The following is a 20,467-nucleotide window of genomic DNA, read 5'->3' on the forward strand; positions in this document are numbered from 1 at the left end:
TTCTCCCCCTGACTGTACAGGGTCTATTCCCTTGCTGAATGTCATGTTCTGGAAGCCCTGGTGCCACCTTCTGCTTTGGTGATACAGAATGTAATACACAATCATCTGCTTGGCTCGCAACTGTTCTCCTGTTGAGATCACATCACCTGCAGTGCAAATTCCACTTACACCACACTGGAAGGGTTGCTTTTATGTCTTAGTCTGCAGAAGTCCTGCACTTACTGAAACATCTCTGCCTGAGCCTGTTCAGCTGCATGGGAAATGCAAACTCCCTGGAGAAAGGGTTAAAAACAACCAACCCCCAGACCAACAACCCAGCATCTGGGTTCTGATCTGGAGGGACAAACAGTGCTATGGACTGAAGTTCAGAGCTGTAGTGCTGTGATGCTATGAACCTAGGGGGCTGGAGCACAGCCCTGTGAGGAGAGGCTGAGGGAGCTGGGGGTGTGCAGCCTGCAGCAGAGGAGGCTCAGGGCAGAGCTCATTGCTGTCTGCAGCTCCCTGCAGAGAGGCTGTAGCCAGGTGAGGTTGGGCTCTGCTGCCAGGCAGCCAGGGACAGAAGAAGGGGACACAGCCTCAAGCTGTGCCAGGGCAGGTTCAGGGTGGATGTTAGGAAGGAGTTCTTCAAGAAAGAGAGGTTGGCATTGGGATGGGCTGCCCAGGGAGGTGGTGCAGTGCCCATCTCTGAAGGTGTTTAAGAGGAGGCTACATGAAGCACTTGGTGCCAGGGGTTAGTTAATTAGAGGGGTTAGGTGATAGGTTGGACTTGAGGATCTCAGAGGTCTTTTCCAACCTGGTTAATTCTGTGAACCAAAGCACTTTTGCTCCTGGAAGAACTTCAGTGCAAGGCAGAGCTTTGCTTCTCGTGGAAGGTTCCCAGCAATCCCTGGCTACAGTCACATTCCCTGCTAAAAATACAGTCTCTGGCTAAGAAATGTGACATGTCTTTTTATCTTAGTTCGTTGCAGCTACCCTTTAAATAATCAGTAATTACCATCCTTTAACCTTTATTTCTAACTTGAGACAGCAGTTATTGAATATTATTTTATCTCTAAGCACTGGGGAAAGTAAAAAAATCTGTATTTCAAAGCAATTTACTTTTAAGTTCTTATCACCTCCTGTGTGCTTCTAATAACTTCATAATTATTGTTACCTGATCTGTCTTCTGCCTCCCTTCTCCACAAATCTTCTTTATAGCATGACCAAGGAATTGTCTACTTCAGCTGCTTGTGCATGGAGGCATAAAGAAGACTCAGGGCATGAAGTGCCCAGGCTGGAAGCTGGAGGGAAAACTCTATGGTAAGCACAATGCTCCTCAAAATGATGTGCTTCGATATGTGCCCTGGTTCTGGTGAGGTGTTTTGCAGTGAGAAGTCACCTGTGAATTGATGTAACCAAATCATCCCATTCTCTGCATTTCTGCTGCAGTGCTGCAAGCAAAAGCTGGAACCTCTCTTTGTAGGATGCAAGGGATGTGTGGTTGAGGGCTGGTGCCTGACCCAAATGCTTTCAATTTGTGGCAAAGCCTCAAAAGCATAAGGGGAGATGTGACCTGGAGCAGTGAACTGACTGGTCCTATAGTCTTCATCCATAGGAGCAGCTTCCTGCAGCCCAGTTAGTGACAGTGAATCACAGAATCACAGAGTGTCAGGGGCTGGAAGAGACCTCCAAAGCTCATCCAGTCCTATTACCCTGCCAGAGCAGGATCACCCACAGCAGATTGCACAGAAACACATCCAGGCAGGGTCTGAGTATCTCCCTAGAGGGAGACTCCATAACCCCCTGGGCAGCCTGTACCAGGGCTCTGTCTCCCTCACAGGGAAAAAAGTGCTCCTCATGTTTCCATGGAACTTTTTATACCTCTGCTTCCACCTTGTCATTGGGCACCAGAGAATCATAGAATGGCTTAGGTTGGAAGGGACCTCAAAGGTCAGCCAGTTCCAACGCCCTGCCATAGACAGGGACACCTCCCACTAGAACAGGTTGCTCAAGGCCTCATCCAGCCTGGTCCTGAACACCTGCAGGGAGATTGTGAGATTGCAGATCCCATTCTGTGATTCTGTGCTCCACAACCTCCCTGAGCAACCTGTGCCAGTCTCTCACCACCCTCACTGCAAAGAACTTCCTCACAGCTAGCTTCAATCTCCCCTCTGCCACTTCATACCCATTCCTCCTCCTCCTCCTGTCATTCCAAGCCCTTGTCAACAGTCCCTCCCCAGCCCTCCTGTAGCCTCCTTCAGATCCTACAAGGCCACTCCAAGGTCTCCCGGAAGCCTTTTCTTCTGCAGAGCCCCAACTCTTTCTGCCTGTCATAGCAGAGGTGCTCCAGCATAATGAAAAGAGAAAAATAATCCTGGTGATGACCTTGGATAATTTCTCTGTGAATGCTGAGGGCTTGTTTGAACTTGAAACATCCTTCAGGAAGGGAGATGGTAGCAGAAGACTTAGATTTTTTTTCTTCTTTTGTCTGGCTTGATGTCTAATTGTCTTTGTTCCTTGTTTGGCAGTTGTAATCCCGTTGTAAGAAGTGCTTTTGTAGGCTTTGTTGCCTGCTGTGAAAGCAAAGCCACAACTGTGTGTGATCAACTGCATCTCGGTCTTCTGGTTTTTGTTCGATGATAAATGTCTGAACTCAGGGGAGAAAGGATCCACATCACCCCAGAGGTGAGTTTTCTGCAGTGCTTAGTTCCTGCACCCAAATGAAACATGTAAAGTGCATGCTTGAAATGCTACAAATACTTTGTAAGCCAAATATTTCTTCCTTTGTCTCTCTGCCATCATCTGAATCTGGGGATGTGCTTTCTAAATCACGGAATGGCCTAAGTTGGAAGGGACCTCAGAGGTCACCTGCTCCGGCCCGTGGGCAGAGACATCACTCAGCTATGCTCAGCTGCTCAAGACCTCATCCAGTGTGACCTTAAACACCCCCAAGGAATCCATAACCTCCCTGGGCAGCCTGTTCCAGACTCTTACCACCCTCACACTGAAGAACTTCTTCCTCAGCTCCACTCTAACCCAGCTCTCCCTCAGCCTCAAACCATTCCCTCTCGGTCTGTCTCTAGACACCCTCATGAAGAGTCTCTGCAGGTTTTCAGCTACTGGAAGGCAGCTCTAAGGTCCCCCCAGAGTCTCTGTAGCTGCACAACCCAGCTCACTCCTTCGGGATCAGAGGAATTCCACCCGCCTGTCTTTAGTAGGTATTCCTGGTAAAACGGCAAGCCAGGAAGCCAGGTCTGAGTAAGGCAAAAAAACCCAACCCCAACCCTGCATTCCGCTTCCCTTCTTCCTTTTCAGCGCTCAGCGCCTCCCCTAGAGCCAGAGAAAGTTCCACTTCGTCTTTCCTGGCAGGCCAGCTGGGCTGGCGCCTGACTCGGCGCTGCTGTGAGTGCTGCCGCCGGAGCGCCCCGGCCAGCGCTGCCAGCGCCCTCTGCCGCACGCAGCCGGAACTGCCGCGCTCCTCCCAGCCGGCTGCCGGGCCGCGGGCTCCGCCTGCGTTCGGAGGGACCTTTGTTGCAGTTGCTTGTTCCGCTCTGGCTTTAAGCAAAACTGAACAAACAAACAAAAAGAATTAAGCAATGAGGATGTTCTGCAGCCCCTGACACAAGAAAGATCTGGAGGTGCTGGAAGATGGACAGAAAAGGGCCACAAGGGTGATCAGAGGCCTGGAGCTATTCTGCTATGGAGACAGACTGAGAGAGTTGGGGCTGTTCGGTCTGGAGAGAAGAAGGCTCCAAGGAGACCTTATTGTGGCCTTCCAGGATCTGAAGGGACTTTTTGGGATGCCAGGTAGTGATAAGACTGGAGGGAATGGAGCAAAACTAGAAGTGGGGAGACTCAGATTGGATGTTAGGAAGAAGTTCTCCAGCATGAAGGTGCTAAGACACTGGAACAGGTTGCCCAGGGCGATGGTGTAAGCCTCACCCCTGGAAGTCTTTAAGGCTCGGCTGGATGAGGCTGTGGACAGCCTGATCTGCTGTGATGCAGGGGGACTGGAACTGGATGATACTTGTGGTCCCTTCCAGCCCTGACCATTCCACGATTCCACGGTGCACTAAAGCTGCAGCATAGAAATGAGGGGCCAGTGGGTATGTGTCAGTAGCCAGAGGCGTCAGGTGAGATGCCAGGATCTGAATAGCTTTTCTTCCAAAAGTTTTCCCTTAGTTCAGGAACTGGCTGCAGTGGCTGCACAGCTGCCATTGCTCTCTGCACAGCTGCATCACTTGAGCTGTGGGCAGGCTCCTCAAAGTCAGAGAATCTCAGAATGGTAGAGTTGGAAGAGACCCGTGGAGATCATCCAGTCCAACCCCTCTTCCAAGGCCTTCAGGGTCACCTGAAGGTCACACAGCCACACATCCAGGTGGGTTTGGCATGTCTGCAGGAATGGAGACTCCACCACCTCTCTGGGCAGCCTGCTCTAGTGTTTAATCACTCTTACATTATAGAAGTTCCTCTTTGTGTTTAGATGGAACTTGTAATGGTCACGTTTGTGCCTGCTGCTTCTTGTCCTGTTACTGGGCACCACTAAACAAAGTCTGGCCCCATCCTCCTGGCATTCACCCTTGCAGTATTTATAAGCATTGACAAGATCCCCACTCAGTCTTCTCTTTTTCAACCTGAAAAGCCTCAATTCTCTCAGCTTTTCCTCGTGAGAGAGGTGTTGCAGTCCCCTCTGACAAGTCTCTTGTCAGTGTTGCAGTGGTCCTTGCCATGCTCCTTCATGGTTCATGTGGTTATACAGACCTGATGAGCTCTTTTAAACTGCAGCTGCTTCAGAGGTGCTTAGGTTTTTATTTTGGTTTTGTTTTTAATCAACACCTCTGAGATTCTTGAGTCTCCAACATCCTCCAGCAGTTGGAGAAGTGAGTGGATGGCAAATGGCTCTTGGCACCCTTCTAGATATGTGCTGTGATACATCCAGACAACTTCTCCATCGCTGTGTTTGTGACTGTGGAGTTGAGGGAGGGCAAAATGTCTCTCTGGAGGCATCCAAACCCCACCTGGGTGTGTCCCTGAGTGGTTTACTCTGCTCTAGCAAGGGAGCTGAGCTAGATGACCTCCAGAGGTCCCTTCCAATCTCAATTCTGTGACTCTGTGAAAATCTTCCTCACGCAACACCTGTGGGTCATAGCAGACCTGGTCTGGCTCTACAGCAGGATCATTTCCCTGCTACAGTGACCTCCACTGGGATTGATAGATGAGGTTTGAACATTTCTGCTGCAGTCCCCAGAGTCCCCAGCTCCTCTGCCCTTCTGCAGCCAGGGAAACATCACCTCAGGGTGATGTGTTCTTAGCAGCAGGAGCAAGTGTGGTCATCCACCAGAGCAGCACTCAGGGGGTGGGAAGAGGTTAGCAAGCAGGCTTCCTGAGAGCAGTGGGAGCTGTCAGTAATTGGGTTCTCTGTCTTCTAACCACATTACACGGGGAGAGCAGCTCTGCTTGGTGCTTGATTGGCACATGGTAACTGACACTGCTCTGAAAACAGGCTCACACTGAAGTGGGCTTCTCTTGTTTCTCTGCACTGTAGCTGAAATAACATTTTAATAGTCAAGGAACTACTCAGCCACTTGTTGTCTTTCACACCTGAGATCATCACACAGTTGCATTTCATGATGTGTGACTAATTATGAATAATTCAGAGCTGTGGTTACTAGGTGGGTGCCCTCTGCTTTTGTGCAGGGATTAAAATGAGAATAATAAAGCAAAGATTCCACTTCCCCCCTTTTTTTCCTCCTCATTACTGAAAAGTCATCATTATGCAGCCATTTCAGAAGCACAATTAGAGAACTTTACTGTGTGGCACCTGTAGATTTCCAGTCCTGACAAAATTGCACTTGATTAGGGGAGAAATAATCTCCCACTTCTCATGGCTCACCATGAGGCTTCAGAGCACTGTTTAGGACAGGGGCGACAGGAGCTGTGTGCCTTAGCCCAGCGCCTGCAGCAAATGAGAGCAGGCTGAGGTGTCCCTAATCAAGCCAAACACCTTTGCAATTTAAATGACTGCTGCCTGCTTCAGTATCTTTCCTCAGACACCCCAGGCTTCACAGAGAGCTTGTGGCAACATCCAAGTTGAAATTCAGGTTGGATCATTAACCCTGGTCTGGAGCATTAACCTCTTCTCCTGCCAGTGAGCTGATGATGATCTTCCTTTGGCAGGTTCCATGCAAGGATTTTCTGTGCTTTTTGTGTTGATTTTGATTTTTTGTGTGTTTGTTTGTGGGTTTTGTTGCTTGGGTTTCCTATCATTTGGTTTTGTATTGTTTCTTGCTGTTGTGGGTTTGGTTTTGTTCTGGGAGAGGAGGAGTGAGAGGGGTTTCTGCTCTCCAGTTATGAAGTTCCTTTGTGTGTTTCTGGTCCTTATGGCCTGTGATTCTCTCCATCTGCATTACATGACTGCCCTGTGATCAGACCTAGGTGCTGAGCATCTCAGCCTTCTCTGGTTAATTGCCAGAGGAAGGTTTTAGTGAATTCTGCTTGCCAGAGCTGTGTAAGTTTGGATGAAAAGGAAAGGTGGCAACAAATTCCTGCTTGATGGGAAGGTTCCAAACCGATTCAGTAATAGCCTTTTGAGAACAATACTACCTGTGCCTGCGACTGAAATGGCCAGACCTGCCACTCACTCTTTCACTGTGCTGCCAGAACAGACACAGCCCTGCCCAGTGTTCTTGTCCCTTGCCCTCTGCCTATGCTGCTGCTCACAGACAGCAGCATCCCTGCCAGCTCTGAGCTGCTCAGCAATGTCTGCAGTGGTTTGAAGAATCTCTCAGATAGTCTCTCTCTGGAGGATGTGTAACCTTCTTTCTTAACCACAAAACTGCACACAGCCAAGCTGCTGAATTGCCTCTCTAATGTCCTGCTGCTTTTGGTACTCTGATTGCTCTCAAAGCACACTTTTTAAACCACATGCATCTGCCCCTTGCATCATCTATTTCTTGCCATGTCCTTCCCATTCCAAGGGAAAGCTCAGACAGGCAGATCTGAGCCAGGATGCTAAATCCGGAAGAGATACTTAGGGACTTCAAAGGCTGGGGAGTGCCAGTGCTGAGTGCTTTGTCTGCAGCCTGAGCTCTTCATCCAGAGGTTGGAGCACATCAGAGCTGCCCTTCACTTGTAATGCAGCTGCAGCCACAACAACCATTCTGGATGTGCCACAAGTGGCTGTTGGGATCAGAGCACTGAATTATGTGAAATCCAAAGGGGCATAGAAAGCAAGGAGTAATTAATGCTGCAGTAGGAATTCTTCTTCGTCCGGAGGAAGGAAAGGCTGCAGGTAAGATGTGAAGTGTGCAGCTGACTCCTCCAGCTTGCAAGTCAAGGAGGGAATTAGGTATTAAGATTATGACATTTTCTAAATGCCTGGGCCTTGTGATTCTTAAATCCATTAGTGAAGTTCAGGTGTTCGTCACCCCCCTGGCGTCTTAATGCAGACCCCATTCTGATGCACAGCCCTTCACTCTGCATCCCAGCACTTCACTCTGACCAGAGCAACTTCTGTTTCTGTTGAATTTTTTGAATGAGTAAACACAGAAAAATGCAGATAATTGCATTTCATCTCACATTGATCCATTTGAACGCAGTATAGATTTTTAACTCATCACAACTGATGGTTTATGGCAGCTCTGGTGGTGACTTCACTTTAAAGCAAGTGGGGTGGTTTAAGGTGTGTTTTGGGGGGGGGAGGGTTTCCCCCTCTGTTTGTCCTTTGGTAGAAAATGGTTGACAGATTTTTATTCATATGGAACCAAAATTAGCAGCATTACAGGATCACAGGCTCAGAGGATGTCAGGGGTTGGAAGAGTCCTAAAGAGATCATCCAATCCAACCCCCTTGCCACAGCAGTACGATCCAATCTAGCTCAGGGCACACAGAACACATCCAGACAGGCCTGCAAAGGCTCCAGGGGAGGAGACTCCACAACCTCTCTGGGCAGCCTGTGCCAGGGCCCTGGGACCCTTCCAGCCAAGAAGTTGCCCTTGTGCTGAGCTGCAACCTCCTGTGCTGCAGCTTCCATCCACTGCTGCTTGCCCTGTCCCAGGGAGCAGTGAGCAGAGCCTGTCCCCCCCTCCTGACCCCCAGCCATCAGCGAGTTCCAAACATTGATTCAATCCCCTCTCAGTCTTCTCTTCTCCAGACTAAGCAGCCCCAGGGCCCTCAGCCTCTCCAGGCAGTGCTCCACTCCCCTCATCATCCTCACTGCCCTCCCTTGGACTCTCTCCAGCAGTTCCTGTCCCTCTTCACCTGGGGAGCCCCAAACTGAAGGCAACACTTGAGATGAGGTCTCTGCAGGGCAGAGCAGAGGTGGAGGAGAGCCTCCCTGGATCTGCTGGACACACTCTGCTTGATGCCCCCCAGGATCCCATTGGCCTCTTGGCACATTGCTGCCCCATGGACACTTGTTACCCACCAGCACTTCTCCACATTCTCTCATTTCAAGTTACTAAAATGGAGCATAAGGAAAAATAATCTTTGTGAGTGAAAAGCTGAGGAGAGCTCTGCCCATTGCAGAGCGAGACTGCGCCCTGGCTGGGGGTGAAGACACTGCTGTGGTGTCCTGATGGGAGACAGAGCAGAAACAGGCACAACTGTCACCTGCCTTCTGTTGCCACCTCCAGGTACTCTGTCCAGCAGTGAACTGAGGTTATATTGCAGAACAGAGCAAGGCAAAATGCTGGGATGATCTCAGATAAGCCTTGCTGAGCTTTAGCAAAGCAGGTATGAGTTTTCTGGCGTGAAATCTGCATAGTATATCCAGCCACGTGTGCCCATAGAGGGAGTGATGCAGCCACTGGAGGTCCTGGTGCAGAGCTGCACAGCCAGCAAGGGCAGTGGTGCACAAAGGTGGCAAAGCTGGGACTCAAAGGACATCCACCATCAGTTTTTAGCCTGTGTGCTCTCAGTTCCTAGAATGCAGCTGAAAAGTCTGCAAAATAGAAGTGAAAATTAACCTTTTTAAAAAGTGTTAATGAAAGGCTGTGGCTGATTAATTGCTCCATACACATCTTTCATGCCTTAATCCTGGTATAGCAGATGCTATGGCAACTCAGGCTGTTAGGAGTTGTTTCTAAGAGCCATGTAGCTGGATCCAGAGTTCTGTCTTGCTGCTAAATATTTCTGTTGCACTGAGGTAGCAGAAGGAACTGTCTGGGAAGATTTCACTAAGTCCAGTGAAGATACAGACCCAGGTTTAAAGGTCTTATCCAGCCGGGAGAAGAGAAGACTTGGAGGAGACCTTGTAGTAGCCTTCCACTATCTTAAGGGGGCTACAGGAGGGCTGGGGAGGGACTATTGGCAAGGTCTGGTAATGACAGGATGAGGAGAAATGGGCCTGAAGTGACAGAGGGGAGACTGAAACTGGATGTGTGGAAGAAGTTGTTTGCAGTGAGGGTGGTGAGAGACTGGCACAGGTTGCCCAGGGAGGTTGTGGAGCACAAAATCTTTGATCACATTGGGTGCTTCTGTGCTCCACAACCTCCCTGCAGGTGTTCAGGACCAGGTTGGATGAGGCCTTGAGTGACCTGTTCTGGTAGGAGGTGTCCTTGCCTACGGCAGGGATTGGAACTGGCTGAGCTTCGAGGTCCCTTCCAACCTAAACCATTCTATGATTCTGTGAAATGCAACCTTGGAACTCCCATATTAGAGAGAGGAGTGAGGCATGCTGCATGAGAGGAGAAAATGAATTCTTCCTTTGATGTGGTTTATTGTTTAAATGTCTCTGTTATAAGTTGTGGGAGTGCAAGAGCCTCACCTTGATGTTGCTCTCTCTCTACCCACAGAGCATCCCAGCTCTCACAGAATCAGAATCACAGAGTATCAGGGCCTGGAAGGGACCTGCAAAGCTCAACCTGTCCAGCTCCCCTGCCAGAACAGGATCACTCAGAATAGATCACAGCACATCCAGGCAGAGTTTTGATATCTCCAGAGAGGGAGACTCCACAGTCCCCCTGGGCAGCCTGTGCCAGGGCTCTGGCACCCTCACAGTGCTCACAGTGAGGAAATTCCTCCTCATGTTTCCATGGCCTCATCTTCCACCCAGAGCCCCTTGTCCTGGCACTGGGCATCACTGAGAAGAGCCTGTCAGTGCACAGAGCTGCCTGCAGGGTATGCCCAGTGCAAAGGGGGGTTGCAGAACAGGCATTCCATGCTCATGAAGGAATTTGGGGCAGACCTTGTTGCAGATGGAGAAATGATAGGACAGAACTAGGATCTGGCTGTTGTCTCTTTTTTGCTGCCCACCTGGCAGAGTGCACTTTAGCAGGGGGAGGGAGGAGGGACTGCCTTCTTTAAATGGCAGCTGACCCTAAGCTCCTCACTGCCACATCCATCTGGCTGTTGTTTGAAGAGAGCTCTGTAGAATAGCAGAGAGGCAGCTATAGACTACCATAAACTTGAGAGCAAAGGAACACTGAGGCTGAATTTCAGCTGTGTTTCTGCATATTCATGATGTCTGGTGGAATGCTGCCCCCATCCTTCTCTCTGCATGTTTGATGCATACGAAAGGCTTTGCTGGTCAGACCCTTCATGGTTCATCTGCTCCCTAGCCTTGCTGTGAGTGCCCCAGCAAGCCAAGTACAGCTTCCCTTTCATGCTCTCCTCTTCCAGGCTCTTCATGAACTGCAGGTTGCTTGGATACTCTGTTGGGTTTAATATCCACTGGTGTGCCTATTTGTCATCGATTTTGCTCCTTGACTTTCATGTCCTCTGGGATTACTTTATAGGAATGTGGTAAAGTTCTTCCCAGCTGAAGATCTCCATAATTCCAGAGTCAGACTGGAGTTAGTCTTCAGCAGTAGTCTAGAACACTTCTACATCACCATGCCTGAGCTTGCTCTAAGTGTTTCTCTGCTTCTCTGTTGTTAGAGTCAGATGTTCTTGCCTGCTCCTGAATTATTTACCTGTTGTACAGATGTGAATGCTTGCACAGAGCCAGCTGCTTTGTGTCTAATGCTGCCTGTGGAATACATCAGTGCTTTGGATGCATTTATTCTCCTTTCATCATTGCATATGTTCAGCACAGCAATGGTACATTCCATCAGCTTCCAGTGCCATCTCAGCTACCTTTCTATCTGCAAGAGCTGCAAAACGAGGCAGCTGCCTTTTCATCTGCTCCTGAGAGCAGGCTGCCAATGACCCTCCCTAGCCTGTCATCTGCCATCCAGGTGATGTGAATTCTGATCACAGGTGGGTTACACCAAGGTCACACATCAAGTAAGAAACAAAATGTAATCACCTGGCTGCAGATTTTTATGTTGCACTTGAGAAGAGATAGGGACTGAAAGCACCTTTGCAAGCTCAGCTGGAATGTTCTGCTGAGATTCCAGCGGGGGGGAGGTGATGTAGTATTTATTTTCCCCCTTTTCAGGCTGTAGCTGTATGGCTTATAGAAAACTCTTGGGCATTGACACGTTCCAGCCAGGAAAATGTGCTCCATGGATGTAAAATGCTGTGTGTTTAGCAAGTTAATGTGGTGGAAGACTGCAGAAATCTCTTCAGCAACCAGCCCAGTGGCAGGGTGAGATGTTGCCTGGGGGGCAAGGGGTGGAAAACTAGGTGCTCAAGGGTACCTGTTGAGTGAGGTGGTGGCAGAGCTGACGGCAAGAGCTGGGGTTTTAGGTTACAGGTTCTGTCTATCCCTCCTACAGATACTGCTACTCTCTGGGTATGTGGCTGCTGTGATCAAGGTACTCAGTTGTGTTTGTTTCTCCTTTTTGATTTCTGGTTAGTGCATTTATTTTTGCATCAGCTGCATCACACTTTAGACTTTCAGATTCTAGGAAATCTAGACTCCCAGATGTGGAATATGTACTCTAAAGTTTAACCTTCGAAGTGCTGGGGAAGAACAAACACCTTCCCTGAAGCATTTTTCAGCTTCTCCATTTTTTTTTCTCCATTTCCCTCCATTAATCCTCTTTGGTTGAATTCCTGCTTCTTTTCCTTGCTTAGACCTTGACATTCCTGCTTCTTCTCCTTCTTGCTTGCACCCTGATGTTTGGTTTCAAATGCTGTGTAAACAACCTCCATGCACAGAAATACAGTGGCCCACTGGACTGCCACAGCACAGCTAGAGCTGTGCTTCTGCAAGGTGCTGTATCTGTGCATCAGTGCTTAAAGGACGTTGCCCTTCATCTAGAGCTTCATTTCAGCAGCTCAGACACTGCCACATCCTTCCCCCACCCTGAGGCTTTATCTTGGTGGAGTATTTTGTGCTATTTATCTTTCCATCTGCACAGATTGAAGTTACCAGCTGTTGCCCTTTTCCCCCCTACTTCTGCTCTCTCCTTTCCCATCATAAATGCTTTATGGACTAAGAACTTGGTATTTTTGTCTGAAGCACTGAGCATGGACTTGGTGGCGTTGGCAAAAATAGATAATTAGTTGGGCTGGAAGCAAAACTGGCTGCGTGTGTGTGCTAGGAAAGGGGGCTCTGTGAGTGAAACCTCCTGGTCCTGGCCCTCCATGTCAGTGCGGAGTTTTTTTTGTTTAAATTTTCCTTACAAGCCACTGAAAGCAGAGAGTGACCTGAAAGGCTATGGAATAAAATGTATTTTTCATATCATTGCTCTCTGCCTTTGCAGCTGAGAGTTGAAGTCTAGCGAGCACATGATGGAGAGGCAGCGAGAGATCTTCTGATGTGATGCTCTCAGGTATTGATTTTCGTTCTCTTAAAATTCTGTTTACAAATTCCTTTTGCTTTAATTATTTGTTTCCTCCTGAACACAATACAAAGCTGCCTGCAGGAGGACCACTGACAGGCCTGGCTCCTAAGTGCTTCTACTGCATTTTTCCAGCATTTATCAGCCAGGCATTTCCAAGCACTTTGTAAGAGTCTCCTTACACTCAAGATGTGTTTTGGATTTCCTGAATCTGGGGTGGGCTGAACTTGGTGCAGCTGCTCAAGTGCAAAGCATGGGTGGGAATGAACCCTTCTGACCCTCCTGGTCTTGCCAGCTGATGAAAACAGTTTGTTGTCAAAAGAAAGGGAAATGGAAAACAAATATTGTTGGTGAGGGTGGAAAGGGTGGTGAGGCACTGGAGCAGTTATCTAAGCCTGAGAGTGTTCAAAGCCAGGCTTGGCGAGGCCTTCACCAACCTGGTCTAGTGGAAGGTGTCCCTGCCTGCGGCAGGGGGGTTGGAACTGGATGAGCTTTGAGGTCTCTTCCACCCCAAACCATTTTTGATTCTGTGATTACAGCAAGGGTGGTGAAACACTGGAATGGGTTGCCCAGGGAGGTTGTGGATGCTCCCTCCCTGGAGGTGTTCAGGACCAGGTTGGACGAGGCCTTGAGTGCCCTGTTCTAGCAGGAGATGTCCCTGCCTAAGGTGAGGGTTGGAACTGGCTGAGCTTTGAGGGCCCTTCCAACCTAAGCTGTTCTGTGGTTTCAGGGGTGTCCTGCCCACCAACACGGTTTGGTCACATCGTGGCTAGAACACACCATGTGTGCCTCCCACAGCACTCAATCTCTTGGTCAGAATGATCCTCTTTTGGTCTCACTTTGCAGCGTCATAGCAGATTCATGGTGAGATAAATTATTGCTATCAAATCTCATTTTATCCCTTTTCCTGCTCCATTACTGCAGCTTTTGCATCCCACTGACACACCAGGTTCCACTGTGGCATTTTTCCTTTCCTCTCCCCCTCTTCTCACTGATTCTTACGGCAAAGGAAATTACAATAACCCCTGAGAACCTGGGATTTGGCCATGGATGAGGTCAGAGGCGATGTTCTCTGTGCCCCAGCAACTTACCTTCAGGTGGTTCCCATTTCTTATCAATCAGACCTGTTCAGCAGCAATTTCACTGAGCAAACAGGTGGTGGTTTTTTGGTTTGGGCTCACGGTGTGCTCGGCTCTGCGTCCCCTCTCCTTGCCAGGTGTGCCGTAAAAACGTTTATAGGCAATTAGGTGGGGGAAGGGAGAGCGAAACAGTGACACTCCTGGCAAGAAAAAGAACTTTTGATCACAGAGCCATGCAATATTAATAAGGATGGCACAAATTGTGTTTGCTTTGGGGGTGGGGGGCGGCTCCTGTAGTATTTCCATGGATTTGTTAACAGTAGGACTTTATTTTTTATCTTTTTAAGGCTTTGTGCCCAAATGTGTGAATTTAGCAGGGTGAGAGTAGAACAACCCCCAGGGACGTGGGGCTCCCCCAAGAACGCAGCTCAGGTGGGACTTGAGCTCCCCACATCCAACCCCACTCCGGCCACAGCGCCGTTATTGCTCCGAACTTTAGCTGAGCACACACCGGCAGCCGCAGCCTCGCTCCACCGCGAAAACACCGGGGGTGGACTCGATGATCTCTTTAGGTCCCAACCTTGACGTCCTGCGAGCAGCGGGAGCGTTGCTGCCGTTTCCAGCCGCCCACCCGGGGCAGGACTCAGGGAGCAGCATTGTGCCCCCAACCCCCTTACATTCCCCCCGCGGCGGGGGGCGAGAGCTGGGTGGCGGCCGGCGGGGGGAGGCGGGGGTGGGGGCGCGCGGTGGGCGCGCGGTGTGTGTGTGGTGGGGGCGCGCGGTGTGTGCGCGCGGTGTGCGCGCGGGGTGCGCCTCTGCTCGGCGCACCTGCCCCCGCCCCCGCCCCGCCTGGGCCCAGCTGGCTGCAGGGGAGGGGCGGCTCGCGAGGGGAGCGGGCGCGCGCCGCGGCGCCGGAGTCGGCGCGTCCGGGGCTGAGCGGAGCGGAGCGCCGGGGCTGAGCGGAGCGCAGCGCAGCGCAGCTTGCTGCCCACCCTCGTCTGGGCTCGCCGCCGCTGAAGAAAGGAGGAGCGAAAGAAAGAATAACAACAATCGAAACAGAAAAATCCAGCCTAGAGAAGCGACGCGAATTGCCCCAGCCGCAGGGACCGAGAGGAGCTCCGCGTCCCTTTGCTTCCACCGGCCGGAGGTGTGGGAGCTGAGGGGACAGCATGGGCGGAAGGGCTGCGAGGAGCAGCTGCCCCCTGCGCCTGGAGCGACTGTTGCTGTGGCTGCTGGGGCTCTGCAGCTGGACCGCTGCCCTGCGAGGTAAGCGGGCGGGCGCCGCACCCCTCCCCAGCGCCGCCTCCTCTCCGCATCCCGCTCGGCCCTGGGGCAAGTTCTCGGTGGAAGCCTCGAGCCTGGGGCGGCTCCCACCGGTTGCTCCGCGCTGCCCCTCCGCTTGCGGACCGAACGGAGCCCCCTCACCCGCACCCCGAAAACAGAACCCAGTACAGCGCAGGGGGAGCTGTGGAGGGCGATGGAAAGGTGCCTGGGAGCGGGGCAGTGTCCGAGCCGGGCTGGGGGGGATGCAGGGAAGGGAGCGCTGCGGAGGAAGCGGCGGCCGCGCTGGCGGCCGAGCTGCGCGGAGCGGAGCCGATTGCCAGGGAAGTGCGTCCTTGGGAATCCAGGCTGTGCGGGCATCTTTTGGACTGTGGCTTTGTGGGCTATTTGCCTTAGCCCTGGCGACCGATCGAGGTGTCCGAAAATGGTGTGGGTTGGGAGATCCCCTGTCCTCTTCTGGCAGCGAGAATCGGATCGCCTGTCAACCAATGCAAGCACCGGGGCTGGATGGGCATGCACACAGGTACGCGGCGGGAGCTTAGCGCCTGTAAAGTGGGGATTAGCGGTGCTTGGAGGCCTTTTCAAGTTTTTCCTGCTAAATCACTTGAGTGAAATAATCTCTTGAGGGCGAATAGCCAGGGGATGTCAACAGCTCATCGCCTGGCACCGCTCACACCCTGGCTACTAAATCTGGACTTCTCGAAGTACTGCAAGTGTCTGAGGGTCAGGAGGCAAGGGGGCAGTCAGTGTTATGCTCTCCTTTCTGAGGAAGCTGCCTGCTCTTGATTGTACAGCTTCTGTGCTTGAAGCCTGTGATGGTATCCACTGCAAATGGCTTGTTTTTACAGCATGGAGTAATCAGACTGTCGGTCCTAAAAGACTCCCCTCCCTGTTCCAAGACTGGCCCCTCTCTGGAGGTGTCTCTTTGCAGACTTGTGTATCTGTGCTTCCTTTTTCCTTCTGTGTAGGCTGGATTGGGTTTGGTCTTTGTAGGAAGTCATCCACAGGTAGTGAGTGGGTGATGGCATCCTGCCACGGTTCCTGGGAATCTGTCTGCCCACCTCATCCGTTCTGTTCTCTCATTCATGTCCCTGGGCTGGCCCAGCTGAGAGAGAATCCGTGAGGCTTTTGAGTCGAGGGCAAAATGCAGCCTTTTGGTGGCTCTCTGAAAAGAGTAACACATCAGAACAGTGAAACGAATGACAAGAATAGATTACAGCCTGAAATGTCTTTCTCTTTTTAACACGTTCATCAAGAAACACCTGTGGCTGCAAGTGTGAGCACACCAGTGGTGCTCCCTGCCTCTCGTGGCTCACAGCTGCTTCAAATCCATGGCAGGTCTTGTGCCATGTGAGGTACGGTCAGGATCAGGCCCAGTAACCATCCGATTGCGCACCGGGAGTTGGGGGGTGGTGTGCTAACTGTTCTGCTGCTGTTAAGGAACAGAATTTGCCAGACAGGACAGTTCAGGTTCTAGACTGGAGCAGAGCTGGGTTTGGGTGCTCCTCTGAGGAAGAGGAGTGCATTTTTGTTATCGGTTGGGTGCCTGTAGTTTCTTGGTTGTGTTTACTTGGAGCTGAGGGTTAAGCAGTTAACCTCAGTTAACAGCCCATTGAGCTATGGCATTTTTAGTTTATGGAGTTGCCCAAAAGCTGCTGCAGCCACAAATTGTGCTCCAGGATCCTCTGCTGAATGGGGATTAGAGGAAAAGTGAAATGGTTGCAGCCCCTGTTCACACAGCGTCCGCGGGCTCGCGGAGTGCCTGCACGCAGATGGCTTTGGGCTCTGTTTCACAGGAAAGATTGCACAGGCACTACAGGGATTTGAAAGTGGGGAGAGACACTAATAGCTGTTATCTCATTGATGCCTTGCAACTCGTTTTGAGCTGCGTGCGTCTGAATGGGGATGATGTCTACAGAACACAAACAGTAGCATTCTTGCGTCTCGACGTCAAAGCCTAAAGCTATGTCCTACTTGGTGTTTAGAGATGTGAGTAGATTTTGTTCTAAATAAGTGTTGTTTAGGGATTTATTTTTTCCAGTAATGCCACTCTGTGTTTTGGTAGCCACTGTACATTGCTACTGATTTTTATGAAGACAAAATGTTCCTCAAAGCCCCTTCAAGGCACATGGGTGGGGCTGTGGACCTCAAGCTGTTGAAGTAAATATCTCCTTTTGGCCTGAAAATGGTGGGGGTTTACAATAGCTTTTTGGCACACAAAGCACTGATCATGTGCAGTCCAGAGAGCTGCGTCTTTACAGTGTTATTTTGCACCTAGGAACCAAGAAGGTAAACCAGCCTCTGGGCAGCAGAGCTCCTGGATAAATTGGTTTAAAAGGTAAAAATAGCAAATTCTGGTGACACTGAGTTAAATCTGGAGTTGAAGACAGGGCTGGTGTGCAAGATACTAGTGTCCCAATTCTACCTTTTGTCTTGGGTGTAATAAGCTCCTTGTGCAAATCAGACAAACCTCCACCTACCTCCTCAGAAGTGGGCCACAGTTCCACCTGTGCCCATGCCCAGAGCTCTTCATTGTCACCAGCTCGGAGGTGTGTGAGAGCCAGCACTGGAGCTGTGGCCAGCTCTGCTCCAGAGTCCTCTCTGCGGGAAGGGGGTAGGGAGGGTTTTGAGACGTCCTGATTTCTGCAGCAGAAAGGAATTGCATTTTGTGCTGCTTTATTACACTGTCTCCACTTCTTTTTGCTCTGTTCCGATCCCCTGCTGGGACTAAAGCTGTTGGTTGTTTGTAAGCACGTTCAACAGTTCGCGAAGTGAAACCTCTGGCGAGCCGCCCCGAGCCGAGTACGCAGGGTGTCAGGGTATTGATCTCTCGGAGTCTGGGGGTTACCAATACCTCAGCTAGGTGCAGGCTTGAAATATTCTTAGTGGGTGCTAGAGGAGCAAACAGAAATTAAGGCAAGACATGGGTGCTGGAGGAGCCTCTTGTCCCCCTGTTCAAACCACTCCACTCAGGTGAAGTTGTGTTTTTGTTTTGGTAAGACAAAGCATTGCCCAAAATAACAAACAGGCTCTGCTTTGAGCCCTCCTTCCACCCCCCCGCAGTACTCAGGCTCTTGTGTCGCTTTCTCTGTCAACGTTTGTATTACTTAACTCGGAAAAGAAGCAGTTGTAATATTTAAGCTCAGAAAATAAACTTCCTTTCCTTAAGGGTTTCTTTACGAAATAGCTCAGCCTCTTCCTCAGGTCCTCACAAAGACACAGGCTCAGACTGACTGTGATGTAGCAGCACTTTTGCTCTCATGGGTCAAGAAAAGAAGGTTTGGAAAATAAATGAATTCTAAAGCTCCAGGGAATTGGGGGTGGGAGGGCTCTGAAGTGCAGTATTTCAAAACGGGGATGCATGCTGGAGGAGTTGTCACAGTCTAGAACTCAGGTAGTGTCTGTCTGTGCATCTCCTTAAGTCCTTGGCTTCTGTTTAGTCCTCGAGGACTAAACCAGGGCTGCTTTAATTTGCACTCTGATGACCACAAAACCACAGATGTCAGGGGCTGGAAGGGACCTTGAACGTGCATCGAGCCCAAGCCCCCTGCAGAGCAGGATCACCCAGAGCAGATCACGCAGGAGCGTGTCCAGGATCCCTGAGTGGATCCCTGCTCCACATGTAGAAGGTGCCATGAATTCTGGAAGGCTGCAGAGGAATCTTCACCAGGGCACAGCTGAGGCTAACTGAGGCTGTTTTCACAGAAGACAAACACAAATGATATGCTGCATGCTAAGATGGAAAATTACTTATGGCACAAAGGATTCCTCAGGGCCACTCCATGTATCTTCTCTGCGTTCTGAGCCCTGCTGCTGGTGGGAGGTGGAGTCTGGGGAAGAGAGCAGAATTTTAACACCAGAGGCTGCTGTTTCAGTTGTTTTTGATGCTGCTGTTGCAAAGAAGCAGATGGTCAGATCCGTGGCTATGAGACTGGAAAAAGGGTTTGTTTTCTATTTATACTTTTAAAGAACTTCAGTAGCCACATCGTGTCCTGCAGCCTTAGAGCATAAGCATGAGATCCTTCGTGCTCCATCCTCCCTCTGAGGTCAACAAACCCCATTCTGGAGCACCACACAGCAGAATTTAGAAGCTGCTGATGCTGTGTGTGGGCCTAAGTAATCTGAACCTCATCATTTACCTGCATAATAGAGCACAGTGGCCTTCAGCCACCTGCCCCTTTGTGGCCCTTTTTTAGTGCCATTCAAAGAAATGTCACTAAAGAAATGGCTGCTGCAGGCTCTTGGTCTGTGGAGTTAGTTACTGGCCTGGTGCTCTTCAGTGCTTCATAGAAACTTCCATGCAGGCAGCATTAGAGGGCAGTTCCACTTAACCATCACAGTCCCCAGAGAGCATTCTGCTGACTGCTGCTGTAGGTGTTTTTGTCTGGTACGGGGTGGGTCTCTTTCTTTTTGCTATTTGCTTTTTGACTTTTAAGGAGATACAAACCTCAGCAAAGCACTGAGTTCATTTAGCTCCATTTAGGTTACAGAACTTTCCTTTGGGAGGCGTTAGCAGGGCTTGACTCTCTCCAGCAATTAGGTTGCTTTGGGGTTATTGAGGAGGATGAATAGGCAGTTTCTAATTAATTTGCTTAGCCAAGGTGCACCCTGGGTCTGTGTTGAGGTGGGTTGATGAAACTGCCGTGGCTCCTCAGGCATGTGAAATCCCTGAGTGCATCCTTAATGGCAACAGCAGCACACAGCTATCCCACCCCTGTGCCTCGCCAACATGTTGCCATCCATGTTCAAAACTCCTCCTGTGAGCCCCTCTCTGGAAACCTCTGCTTAATGTGCCACGGAAAGAGGGGGACAGTACAGGCAGGCAATGACCTAAGTTCCTAGAGAATAATGTTCTGGGAAGTTCCTAATAGGCACAAAAACTGAGCAATGAAAAGTCGAAGCAGCCTGGTTCTGGTCAGTTCCGATGGAAAACCAGGGCACAATGAGGGCTCTTGATGCTAATTGCCCACTTTGCATCCATCACAGGCTGGCTGTGCCTGGGCTGCCAGCTGCAGGCAGGCAGGCCTATGAGGAGCCTCAGCTCAGGAGCCAAATAGCTGCCCTAGGTCTAGTGCTCCGCAGGAGAAAAAGCAGCTTGGTGGAGGGTTTGCCTTTAACAGGTGTGCCAAGCAACCTTGCAAGGTAGGGAGGAGATGAAGCTGGAGCATCCCAGTCTGTGGACACTGCAGACCAATTCTCTGCACTGTCTGGACTGCATGATCCCAGCCATTCCCAATTCTGCAGCCATCATGACTAGGGAAACCAAAATGTTGGAGGCTTGGCTGAGACTTGGATGGTGACAGATGTTTCAGGTTAGATGTGCTTTAGGTCAGAATTAAAACCACTAAAGATCTAAGGTAAGCAATTACCCTTTGAAATACTAATTCCAGCTTCCTCCTCAGGAAGGGTTTGCTGCAGCTGGGATACTGTAAGGTATTCCCTGGTGCTGGCACCAGA

The 20,467-nt window shown here is 50.4% G+C and overlaps 1 protein-coding gene and 1 long non-coding RNA gene across 2 annotated transcripts in view; both read left to right on the forward strand.

Moving 5' to 3' along the window:
• The first annotated feature begins 11,270 nt into the window (after positions 1-11,270).
• Positions 11,271-14,460, forward strand: LOC135192404 (uncharacterized). Its single transcript, XR_010308984.1, has 4 exons — positions 11,271-11,509; positions 12,573-12,641; positions 13,381-13,514; positions 14,077-14,460. It is a non-coding gene; the product is annotated as an uncharacterized LOC135192404 (long non-coding RNA).
• A 439-nt stretch (positions 14,461-14,899) lies between these two features.
• The window catches only part of LOC135192400 (netrin receptor UNC5D-like), a gene marked incomplete at its 5' end in the record, with an annotated part of 78,379 nt that continues 72,811 nt past the window's right edge, over positions 14,900-20,467 (forward strand). The window contains one exon of the mRNA XM_064175504.1: positions 14,900-14,995. Within this exon, the coding sequence (XP_064031574.1) occupies positions 14,900-14,995 (96 nt within the window). The remainder of the gene's footprint in view (positions 14,996-20,467) is intronic.

The sequence above is a fragment of the Pogoniulus pusillus genome, chromosome 42 (assembly GCF_015220805.1).
Source record: "Pogoniulus pusillus isolate bPogPus1 chromosome 42, bPogPus1.pri, whole genome shotgun sequence".
Classification (NCBI taxonomy): Eukaryota; Metazoa; Chordata; class Aves; order Piciformes; family Lybiidae; genus Pogoniulus; species Pogoniulus pusillus.